At 48.1% G+C, this 11,286-nt stretch overlaps 1 protein-coding gene across 1 annotated transcript; it reads left to right on the top strand.

The window, feature by feature from the left end:
• The first annotated feature begins 451 nt into the window (after positions 1 to 451).
• On the top strand, positions 452 to 2,278 carry CCL19 (C-C motif chemokine ligand 19). Its single transcript, XM_043565139.1, has 4 exons — positions 452 to 753; positions 1,465 to 1,591; positions 1,825 to 1,918; positions 2,009 to 2,278. The coding sequence occupies exons 1-4, from the start codon at positions 693 to 695 to the stop codon at positions 2,027 to 2,029; spliced, it is 303 nt and encodes a 100-aa protein (XP_043421074.1). The 5' UTR covers positions 452 to 692; the 3' UTR covers positions 2,030 to 2,278.
• Positions 2,279 to 11,286: the final 9,008 nt, after the last annotated feature.

Raw genomic sequence — 11,286 nt, 5'->3', positions numbered from 1 at the left:
GTCCCAAGGAAGGGACTGGTTCCCAGATAATGGATGGGCAGGCACTAGGAGGCTACCCCAGGCTCCATGGTTGTTCTGAGAGCACCAGAGAAGCATTCCTCACCACCACCCATACCAGAGAGAATAACCACAGAGACAAGAGTGAAAATGAGGGATAAGGCTAGGGAAGGGTATGCAACTCCTCACTCTGCACCCCACCCCAATCCTGACTATCACCACTGAAAGCCATGGTTAATGATGCAAATGCCACTGATGCAATAATGGAGAACCTCTATCTGGAGCTGACATTGCAAGGTCCCTTCTCTTGGCGAGACGGCAGACTGCTTAGTTTCTCCGAGATGAAGCCAAAGAAAGCAGAAGAGCAGGGAAGCTACTGAGGCGGGAAAAGGGAGGGCAGGGTCAGGTTCCGTCAGAAAAAGGGGGGCAGAGGGGAATCCACGGAATGGATGTGGAGGGGAATTTCTGAGCAGGGAAAGTGAAAGTTCCAAGCCATAAATAGGAGGCAGTCGCAGCCTCACACAGGCTTTCGCACTCACATTCCCAGACCCCCTCACATCCCACAAGGACTCCTGTGCACTTCCCATTGCTCCCTCCCACTCCCAGCCAACTTCCAGTGTCACACAGACTCTTGCACACACCCAGAGATTCACCCGTACTCCCGCTCACTGCTGGTCTGCCTCTGTTCACCCTCCATGGCATCCCCTGCAGCTGCACTACTGACCCTCAGCCTGCTGATTCTCTGGACCTCTCCTGGTAAGCCCTGGGGACAGGGGGTGGGGTGTCTAAATGTCAGACTATTTGATGCTGGATGTGGGGACACTGAATTAGGTCTCCATGTTTGGGTGAATCCGGAGGTTCCTTGAACACTGTGTGTGTGACTGTGTGTGTGCCTGTGTATGTGCCTGTGAGTGCCTGGGCCCCTGAATTCCAATGTTTGTCCGTCTCTTGGTGTATCCCAAGGCCTATGGCTACCTTCTCTCTGCAGCCTGTTTCCTGTTGCCTCAGTTTCCCAGACAGGAGAAAATAGTATATATTTGCTTACAGGAGAGAGAATGGGAGACAGGGCTAGTAGTCAAAATATTTAACAATTCATAAGTCCTCTAACCCCAGCCTCCTGCTACTCCCCACCCCCGACTCCCCACCTCCCCTCCCCACCCCCGTGCTGTGAACAGCATCAACTCTTCATTGATGCAGCAGTTGAGAGGTCCTGGGAGAGAAGTTGGGATGATCAGGGCAGCAGAAAGGCATTTATGAGGCCTAGGGCAGTGGTTGTTTACCAAACAGCTTAGAAGTACTTCAATATATTTAGCAACCACTAGGGCCATATTGATATATACCAGCTGAATAACTGATTTAGCTGCCTACAAACACAGACGTGTGTCCTTAACCTCAGTTAGGGCTATCTATGGCCTCCCTTCCTCAGGGTCCCTATGCCCTGACACTACTTTCTTTCCCATATCCCAGCTCTGGGTGGTGCCAACGATGCTGAAGACTGCTGCCTGTCTGTAACCCAGCGCCCCATCCCTGGGAATATCGTGCGGGCCTTTCATTACCTCCTCATCAAGGATGGCTGTAGAGTGCCTGCTGTCGTGTGAGTTGTGGGGAGGGACTTGTCTAGCCTCAGCCTCCTCTCCCCCATCAGCCATTGGTGATACCCCCACCATCTTATCTCTCTTCTCCTTGCCAAGCCCAACCTCTTCAAGTAAGCGCCTGAAACTGGTTCCCAGATGTGGTCCCCACATCTTCCTGCCCCTCACACCAGGGCCTACCAGAGATCTGGGTTCCAGGGCCCCACTGTTTCTGATAACTGACCTGTGACTTTAGGTTCACCACACTGAGAGGTCACCAGCTCTGTGCACCCCCAGACCAGCCCTGGGTGGACCGCATCATCCGGAGACTGCAGAAGAACACTGCAAAGGCAAGCCCAGCCCTCCCCAGCCCTGCCTCCTCCCTCAGAGTCCTTGCCCAAGACCCCAGCCCATGACCTTGACTCTTCTTCCTCCCCTAGAATAAGCGCCACAGCAGTTAACCCATGACAGCCCCAGAGGGAGCCCTGTGTCTGAGTGAGGGGATATGAATCACTGCAGCCCTGGGGAACCAAGGACCAAAAGGGAGGATCAGGCCTCCAGCAACTCTGTACCAGACCTGACCCAGCTGGGACAGGGCCTGCAGTGTCAATGTGAGTGTGAGTGTGAGCAGGCATGAGTGTGGCAGGAGCACAGCTTCTCCTCCACACCCAGACTGCAATGCTTCCAATAAAGCCCAACTGGTACCCATGGATCTGTCTGTTTGCTGTTTGTTTTCTGTCCAAGAGGACCAGGATAGGAAATAGGGAGATGGAATGGCAAGATCTAATTTTCACTCTGCAACCTAAGCAATCTTCTCATAGACTCCTACTTAATACCTTGGGTTTTCAGGATCAACTTCCACAACCAGGGCCCCCACCTCATGTCTCTCACAGCCCTGTGACACTCAAACTTGTGTCTGTTCAATGATTGAGCCAAACTCTTTCACGCCTCCCAGTCTTTGCTCTCCAAGGCAAAGTATCCAGATGTCTCAGGGATCAGGTTTCACCAGGGTGGGAAGGGGCTTATCAAGAACCAGTTCTCATGGCCAGGGGCAGGAAGAGGCCCAGCTCTACTATCTGGGGGGAAAGTACCCAAACAGCCATGCCATTCCCTCTGTCAGGAACACTCTTCTCTCTCATTGGCTCACCTACCTTCCCATCTGGTTCTTAATGACTCTTTCTCCATGAGGCCTTCCTTGACTCTAGGCTGTGTTGGGTAGCCTCCCTTCATCCCAAGTCTTCAGAGAGCCCTGCTCCTCTCCCCTTGCAGTACTCATCACACTGAGTTATAACTGATAGTTTGTCAGCCTTCCTGGATAGGGATGATGCCTATTTTGGTTTCCACTGTCTCCCTGGTGTCCAGTATACTGCCTGGCACAAAATAGTCACTCAATAAATATTTGTCTAGAAAATGAATAAATATGTGAGGAAAGGCTCAACAGCCAGCAGTGAGTGTCCATATGCCCATACAGAATCTGACTTTCAGGCCAGCCTTCCTCTCTCACTCAGTCAGGCTGGGCCAGGACCAGCCCCGTTTGAGCAATCCTGGGGCCACACTTATCTGGTAGTGTGGGATAGATAGACCTGGGAGCCAGAAGTCAGAATGGGAAAGGGCCCAGCAAGTGGAAGAAGGAGTAGCCAGGGAGCTAGGGAGATTCAGCATGGAGGAATCCACCACTATCTCTACAGCCCATGTGGGCACCAGGTCCAAGGCAACACTAAGACCAGGGAGTTATAAAGGAGTCTCCTTTTTGAGAGATGAAAGCCCTGTGACTCTTGGAGCATACTACAGGGCTGCTCTGGGAGGAATGAACCCCTATGCTTGCGATGTCCCCTGAGGAAGCTGCTGGTCTCCAACTATGGCCTCTAAGGGACTGTCCCACTGAGAGCAGCAAGTCTGTGATGCTGAGGTTGGATGGTAGCTATGACAATGGACTGAGCATCATCACCTGAGCAGAAGGGTCATCACTGTACCAGATATTCCTCATCTGGCAACAAAACCAGGCCTGGGCAGCCTGGAAAGGGGAGCAGTGGTGAGGGGATTGTGCCAGCCCCTCCACACTGAGCTGAAATCATAGCAACTTCTTCCTGCCCTCTGCTTCCAGAAGTAGGTATTCAAAACCTCAGATATCCCAGGTCTTAGAGTCACAAGGAATGGGTGGGATGGGGATAATTTGCAAAAACAACTGCTATGGCTGGGAAATTTGGCTGTGATGCCTGGAAGAAATTACTCATCCAATCCATGCACCCATGCATCCATCCATTTAGCTGTCTCTGCATCCATTAGACTGCCATCCATCCATCAACCCATCTACCCATCCATTCATTAAGGCAGTCAACCATGGAGCTCCAGAGGTCCCAGCTATAGACACCTTTTGAACCCTGTGCCCTGCTCTCCAGCAGGCAAAGGACAAACACAGGTGTGAAGGGAGCACATTGCCTCAAATCCTGCTCAGTTTCCAGTGAAGCCAAGTGGAGGTCAGCGTGCCACAGAGGCAGACACAAAACCTCCCTCTGGACTCTCAGGAGAGAAACCCAGATAAAGTAGGGGAAGTGAGGGAGGGAGCCCTGAGGGAAATGCTACAATTACAGAGCCCCTTGAACACTACCTCCCTGATACTGCCACTGGGAGATGGACGGAGGGGGACAGGAACAAGTCCTGAACTCAGTGCCCAGCCCCTAATCCTACTTCTGCACTTCATTGTACCACTCCAATCAAGTCCCTTCCTTACTCCCCATCTCCAACACCTTAGTTCCCCCATAAGTCAGGTGTACAAGGAGGGGAACCTAATTTTTAAGAGTCCCTCCAAAGATTTGACTCATGCATCTTTGGGTCTCAGGCTAAAACCGCAGCATTCACATAGCCTCCCCCCGCAAAGTCATGCACATTCGGAAATGTCCCTACTTCTTGGGTCCCAAGGGATACCCTCTGGGAACAAAGAAGAAGCTGAGATTCAGGAAGAGAGAAAAGAATTCAGGAGCTAGTGAAGGAGCTTTGATTGAACAGCCTCTTGCCACACCCTGGAGGCCTGGTGAGTGAGGAATTTCAAAGAAGTCTGAGGGGGTGAACACTAGAGTACCACAGGGAGCAGGGATGCAGCCCTCCCCAACCGTTCTGCAGCCAATGCCTTCTCTTCCCCAGCCACCAGCCCCACCTGGGCACTTGGTCTTATCCTCTTATCTCCTGCCAGATACAGGAGATTGCTCTTAGCCCAGCAATGTGAGACTTGTCCTTCCCCACTCAAATATTCTCAGCATTGTGACTTTATCTGTTCACACCTGCTCCCTGTTTCACTATGATTTACCCACAAGTGTTATGTCATTTTGCCAAGTCATGGCAGGCCAGAAGACTACCTGACAATGATGAGGCTTCTAGCTTCTCCAAGGGATAGTATGGACTTCCAGCTCCTCAACCAGAAGACAGGGGCCTTACTGCCTGGCTCTAGGTAGACACCCTCCTGTCTAGGACCCATGGCACCTGCTACAGGTTTAAGGTCAGCAGCTGAGTGAAAGCCCCCTACCCTGAAGGCCTATGGCCCTAGCAAACAACATCTCCCTAAAGGGACCTGACATCCCTGCTCAGAGAGCTCCCCAGCTCCCATCTACATGATGGACAAAAAGCTCTCTGTCCTGTCTATTGATAGAGTTCCCAGGGAAAGGGATTGGACCTGTTGATCTCAACTGTCAATATTGTTCTGCTCAGGGGCTGGCACAGAACAAGGCCCAGTACTCTTTTGATTAACAAAAAAATGTAACTGAAAATGGCCCTTTCCCACAATACCCCATCCCACTCATACCTGGAGCACATCCAGTTCTCAAGACATGGGGGTTGTCTCTGTTGCATGGGTAAGTGTTTGGTAAGAGCCAGCCCCATACGGTTTTGATCATACTTTCATCAGCTCATGTTCAATTTCTTGGTAAGCCCCCACCCCCAACCCCCCCCTTTTCTGGTCTCCGGGAAACTTTGAACCAGCCAGAAAATCTTGGAAATCACAGTCTCACAAAGGAGCAAGACTCCCAAGTGGGGGAATTTCCTCTAAGAACCCCTCTGTAAGAATAAGCCAGCATTTCTCTGATCAGAGAACTTCCTCAGTGGTCCCTGAGACTTGTCCACATGGAAGGACATGGCTCTGTAATACCAGCTATTTCACCACTAGTGCTGGGCACTGCTTTAAGTACTAGTATCATTCTTATGTTACAGCTGAGGAAACTGAGGTACAGAAGTTAAGTAGCTTGCCCAGGCTGGACAGATAGTGAAGTGTTGCGAGGGGGGGGGGGGATGTTAGCTGGGCAGTTTTCTCCAGAATCTGTACTCTTAGCTACAACACATACCACCTCTCTGAGTTGACCCATTTCCTAAATAAAAGTGGGAAACAATACAGCAAGGCCAGATCTGAGGAAGTGACCCTCGGGGAACAGGGAAAGTCATTACTTTGGGGTGCTAATCACATGCCAGGCTCCAAGCTGAGTCCTTTATGTGCATTATATCATTGCATCCGCTAGCAACCCTATGAGATGGAGATCACTAGTCCCATTTTATATATGAAGAAATTGAGGCCCAGAGAGGTAGTGTAAACTACCAAGTTCACTCAACTAGTGAGTGGCAGAGCTGAGATTGCACCCCAAGACTGCTTGAGGGGTAGCACTTGGGCTGAGGGCTGAGGGCTGAGATGTTCAGTTGGGGTAGAAAGGCTTGGCTTGCTAGGAAAAGCTAGGAAAAAAACAGAGGAGAAGCTGGAGGCTCAGACAGGACATCAGTGCTTGAGCCCAGACACAGAGATGCCGCCTGGAGGGCTTCTAGCCTCCTGGGCTCTCCAGCTAAAGGGAAGTTAGCTTCCCCAAAGCTTCCAGGAGGTAATAAGCACAGCTCTCCAGGTCTATTCAAGCCTCAGTTTTCCCAAAGTGGAGCAGTGGAGATGGGGATCAGGCTACAAATATGCCCACATTCTTAACTCCATTCCCAGGGGAGTATCAGAGGCCAAGACCAGGTGACGTTAAAAGGAAAAGAGGAATAGAAGGGTAGGACCTGGGATCCCAAAAAGTAGGGGCCAGACATTGGGGTGCTGTGGGCAAGGCTCCTGGAAGGGATGGGGCCAGGCTTCTGAGCCAGCCAGGTTCTGGAGGGAACCTCCACAGAGCAGAGCATCTGGGGACCACAGGGGTGGGATCAGATTCCAGAAGGACTGGCATCTAAGGGCCATGTCCATCTTCTGAGGGGCCAGGATCAGGCAGGACAGGGGAGGAGGCCCTACTCCTGTTCCTAGGAACTTCTAGTCTTCCATGGATCCTGTGGGGAGGCACAAGATGTGAGATTTCCTGGGCTCCAACACAGCAGAAGTGGGATGGTTTGAACCCCAGCAGCTTCCACAATGCCCTACCAGGACAACCGGATCCCCCAGGGCTCTGGTTCTCAGAATCACAGTCCCTGGAAATCTGGACCCATCACCATCAAAACCTCAATCATCTTGCTGATCTCATACCTGTCAGATCATCATTTCAAGGAGCATCCTCCAAGAAGAAACCACCCCTTCCTTCCAGGGGCCCAACACTTTAAAAGCCTTCCATCAATCCAAGAACACCTACTGATAGGACATCTCAATACCTAATAATGTCCCCATTGCTGACAGAACCCCCATGAATGTCAAAGTCCCCCATTACTATAAGGTCACTATTCCTCTCAGGGAAGTCTATCACTGTCAGGAACACCAGGCCTGGTGTTCAGGATGTACAGTGCAGGACATCCACATTGTACAACTCCAGGGACACCATTTTCCCTGTAGTCTAAGTAAATGGAACCTCTTGGCATGGCAGCCCTAAGTGTCAAAATATCTGTTAGTGTAGGACCCCCCATAGTTTAAGGGCTACCATGACATAGGGTCCTAGCTTGGCAAATCATTGTGTCTAAAGTGATGCCACATCACTGGAACCCAGAACATTTATTCTTAACAGGCACCATTCTAGGTGAACAAGACAGATATGGTCTTGGGCTTCATGAAGCTGAAGAAATCCTCTAACAAAGGTTACAGTACCTGCACACCACACCAAAAAAGGCAAATATACAAATGTATTAATAAAGATTCTTACTTGCAAGCTATTGAAACTCACTAGCTGATTTAAACAGAAAAGTAATTTATTGAAAAGACCATAGGAAGTTGTAGAAAATAGATGACTAAGGAAGGCTGAGCAGCCAGAACCATTTGCAAAGCTTGCAATAGAACCAGGATAGTCCAGACATCCCTCCAGGACAGCATCCCCAGAAGGGGATACCAAATTCCAGTACCACCCTTATGTCCAGACAACTGGAGCCCCTGCCCTGCATTCCATGTTTCAGAGGGCTCTACTCTGGCTCTCCTCCAGTCATATCTCTGGACACAGGACACAGAGGACACAGGAATAAGGAGACATGCTGACCTGTAGCTTGTGCTTCTCCTTCTAGATCACATTTCAGGAAGTGAAAACTAGAGAATTCCCTGCCCAAAGTAGTCCCAAGCAGCTTCCAGAGTCAGGCAGTCCTCTTCCACAGAGCCATCCTTCCTAGAATGGACTGCATCACTCTCTGCATCCAGAGAGTTGCCAAGAGGTAGCTATTTCCAGGGAACATGGAAGGAGCTTGTATGTATGGGGCTAGAATGTCTACACCAGGCACATGAGGCTCTTCGTGGTACAGGATATAACTGAGAGTAGGAAAAGGAGGAGGACAAGTAGAGCACTGAAGTAAGCTCCCCTTATCACCTCATTCCATCATGGAACTCCAAGGAGTCTAAGAATTCTAAATTTGAACCTGACCTTCAAGATGCTCTAAAAGCATATTTTTCAAGGCAGTAAGAAAGGTATATTTTTATTTGATTTATAACTTTTAAATATTTAGATACATGGTATGTTGGCCTTCATTTGTACTGTTACTTCAAGCCCCACAAGTATCTGGTGATCAGCTTGCCAGGTTCTACATCTGGAATCACAGCTACAGTGCCCCTGGAAAACACACATCACCTCTGCCACCATTCCTACAACTATCAAAATATATTCTCTACTACTCCTGCTCCTTTGCATCACTACTATCTTCCTATTCACAATCTTGGTAAGGTTTTTCTAATTGGCTAAGCCTAAGTCATTTGCCCAAGGGGGCTAGAAGAATTAGAATGTGACCTTTGGGTATTATATGATGGAAAGTAACTATTGGTTAACTAAGACTAATACAATGGGAAATTCCTCACATATAGGAAGGAGTTAAGGTTGTGGGCAGTGAAAACAATGATAAATACCTCTATAGTCTATCCTCTGGCTATCCAACATCAACATACACCATTTGTCCAAAACCCTAGCCTTCTTAAAAATGTAAGGGTATCATCTAATATAATATCTCTTTTGCTCACACAACCAAAAAACTTCACCCCTCTCCAAAGAGACACTGTTTAGAGCTTTAGCAATTACCACATCTGTCTTATTTAGCTTGGTCTTATATAATAAAATATCATAGTCTGGGTGGCTTAATCAGTTGACATTTATTTTCTCATAGTTCTATAGGTTACAAGTTCAAGATCAAGGTGCCAGCATAGTCAATTTCTGTTGAGAGCTGGTGAGACCTCTCTACCTATCTTGCAGATGACTACCTTCTCACTATGTCCCATGACAGAGAGATCTCTCTTTTTCTTCTCTCTTTTTTTTTAATTTTTTTAAAGCTTATTTATATACTTTGAGAGAGTGTGTGTGTGTGCATGGGGGAGATGCGGGGTGGGTAGAAAATTCCAAGCAGACTCCACACTGTCACAGGGCTCAAACCCACAAACCATGAGATCATGACCTGAGCTGAAATCAAGAGTCAGACGTCCAACCAACTGAGCCAGCCAGGTGCCCCTCTCTTTCTCTTCTTATAAGGCCAAAGTCCTATCAGATTAAGGTCCTACCCTTTGACCTCATTTAACTTAAATTACTTCCTAAAGACTCTATCTCCAGATATAGTCACAATGAGGTTTAGGGCTTCAACATATGAATTTTCAGGGGATACAATTCAGCCCATAGCAAAAATCCAATTCTAAATCCAAGATCTCAGGGTGGCATCCATTCTTCTTCTAGTTTGTTATTATATCATCTCTATTCTACAAAACCTTGTAACCACCACCAACACACCTGATTGGTCAAGGATAGGCTGGGTTATGCTGAAATAACAAATGACACCAAATCTGAGTACCTTAACACAACAAAATTCTATTCCCCATGCATATCAAGCCTGCTGTGGGTCTAGGCGGGACTTTAGCACAGCTGTGTTCCATGTGGTAGCTCAACATTCCAGACTGCCTTGATCTCTCAGCATGCTTCTTCATCTCAACACATGTTTCCATGATCACTGCAGCCAGGAAAAACAGTCAGGGGAACTCTTGTTTAAACACTTCTATCTACAAATGACACATGCCATTTCTATACACATTTCGTTGGCCAAAGTGGGTCATACAACCATGCTTAACTTTAAGGGAGCAACTGCCAGGAAGAGAAATAAATCACCGTCTTTGTGAGTAATAATAATATCACCACAACAATCTATCTTCAAGAATGAATTAAATGAGGATGAAAGAAAAGTGGAGTCAGTTAAAGAAATGGGGACATTTCAAAACCAGGAGAAAAATATGGTTAAATGCTATAGTCAGTAGTTCTGAAGCTAGCCCTGAGGCTTAATTAGCATTTATTATGTACTTCCTTCTCATACTAGTTTTCTATTGCTGTGTGACAAATCACCACAAATTTAGCAAATCCAAATTTCTTATCTCACTGTTTCTGGGGATCAATAGTTCAGGTAAATGTTGACTGGGTCTTCTGCTCAGGGTCTCACCAGACTGAACTTAGGTGTCAGCCAGGGCTGAAAATTCATTTCAGTTTCAGAGTCCTCTTTCAAACTCACAAAATATTGGCAGTTGTGCTTGTAGAACTGAGGCCCTGAGTTCCTATAGCTGCCTGCCACATGGCTCTGTCTACAACATTGTAGTTTGCTTCTTCAAAGCCAATCTGAGAGCATTTGCTGATGCTTATTTCTTTTCTTTTTTAAAGTAAACTCTATGCTACATGTGGGGCTTGATCTCATGACCCTGAGATCAAGAATCACATGCTCTACCAACTGAGACAGCCAGGCACACCTTTTAAAAAAAATTTTAAGCCTGGGGCACCTGGGTGACTCAGTTGGTTAAGGATCCGACTTCAGCTCAGGTCATGATCTCATGGTCCGTGGGTTTGAGCCCTGCATCAGGCTCTGTGCTGACAGCTCGGAGCCTGGAGCCTGCTTCAGATTCTGTTTGTGTGTGTCTCTCTCTGCCCCTCCCCTGCTCACACTCTGTCTCTCTCTGTCTCAAAAATAAATAAACACTAAAAAAAAAAAAAAAAAAAAAAAAACCACAAAACTTTAGGCTGCTGCTTTTTTCTTACCTCTAGACATTTTTTTAAAAATGTTTATTGGGGCGCCTGGGTGGCGCAGTCGGTTAAGCGTCCGACTTCAGCCAGGTCACGATCTCGCGGTCCGTGAGTTCGAGCCCCGCGTCAGGCTCTGGGCTGATGGCTCAGAGCCTGGAGCCTGCTTCCAATTCTGTGTCTCCCTCTCTCTCTGCCCCTCCCCCGTTCATGCTCTGTCTCTCTCTGTCCCAAAAATAAATAAACATTGAAAAAAAATTTTTTTAAAATGTTTATTTATTTTGAGAGAGAGAAAGAGAGCATGAGCAGGGGGAGGGGCAGAGAGA

The sequence above is a fragment of the Prionailurus bengalensis genome, chromosome D4 (genome assembly GCF_016509475.1).
Source record: "Prionailurus bengalensis isolate Pbe53 chromosome D4, Fcat_Pben_1.1_paternal_pri, whole genome shotgun sequence".
In the NCBI taxonomy this organism is placed as follows: domain Eukaryota; kingdom Metazoa; phylum Chordata; class Mammalia; order Carnivora; family Felidae; genus Prionailurus; species Prionailurus bengalensis.
This window is presented reverse-complemented; position numbering and strand designations above follow the sequence as displayed.

Excerpts from the sequence above, each read along its gene's own strand:
- CCL19 (XM_043565139.1), top strand. The coding sequence starts at position 693 with ATGGCATCCCCTGCAGCTGCACTACTGACCCTCAGCCTGCTGATTCTC. Across the intron at positions 754-1,464 it reads GATTCTCTGGACCTCTCCTG|CTCTGGGTGGTGCCAACGAT; the intron begins GTAAGCCCTGGG and ends CCCATATCCCAG. Across the intron at positions 1,919-2,008 it reads TGCAGAAGAACACTGCAAAG|AATAAGCGCCACAGCAGTTA; the intron begins GCAAGCCCAGCC and ends TTCCTCCCCTAG.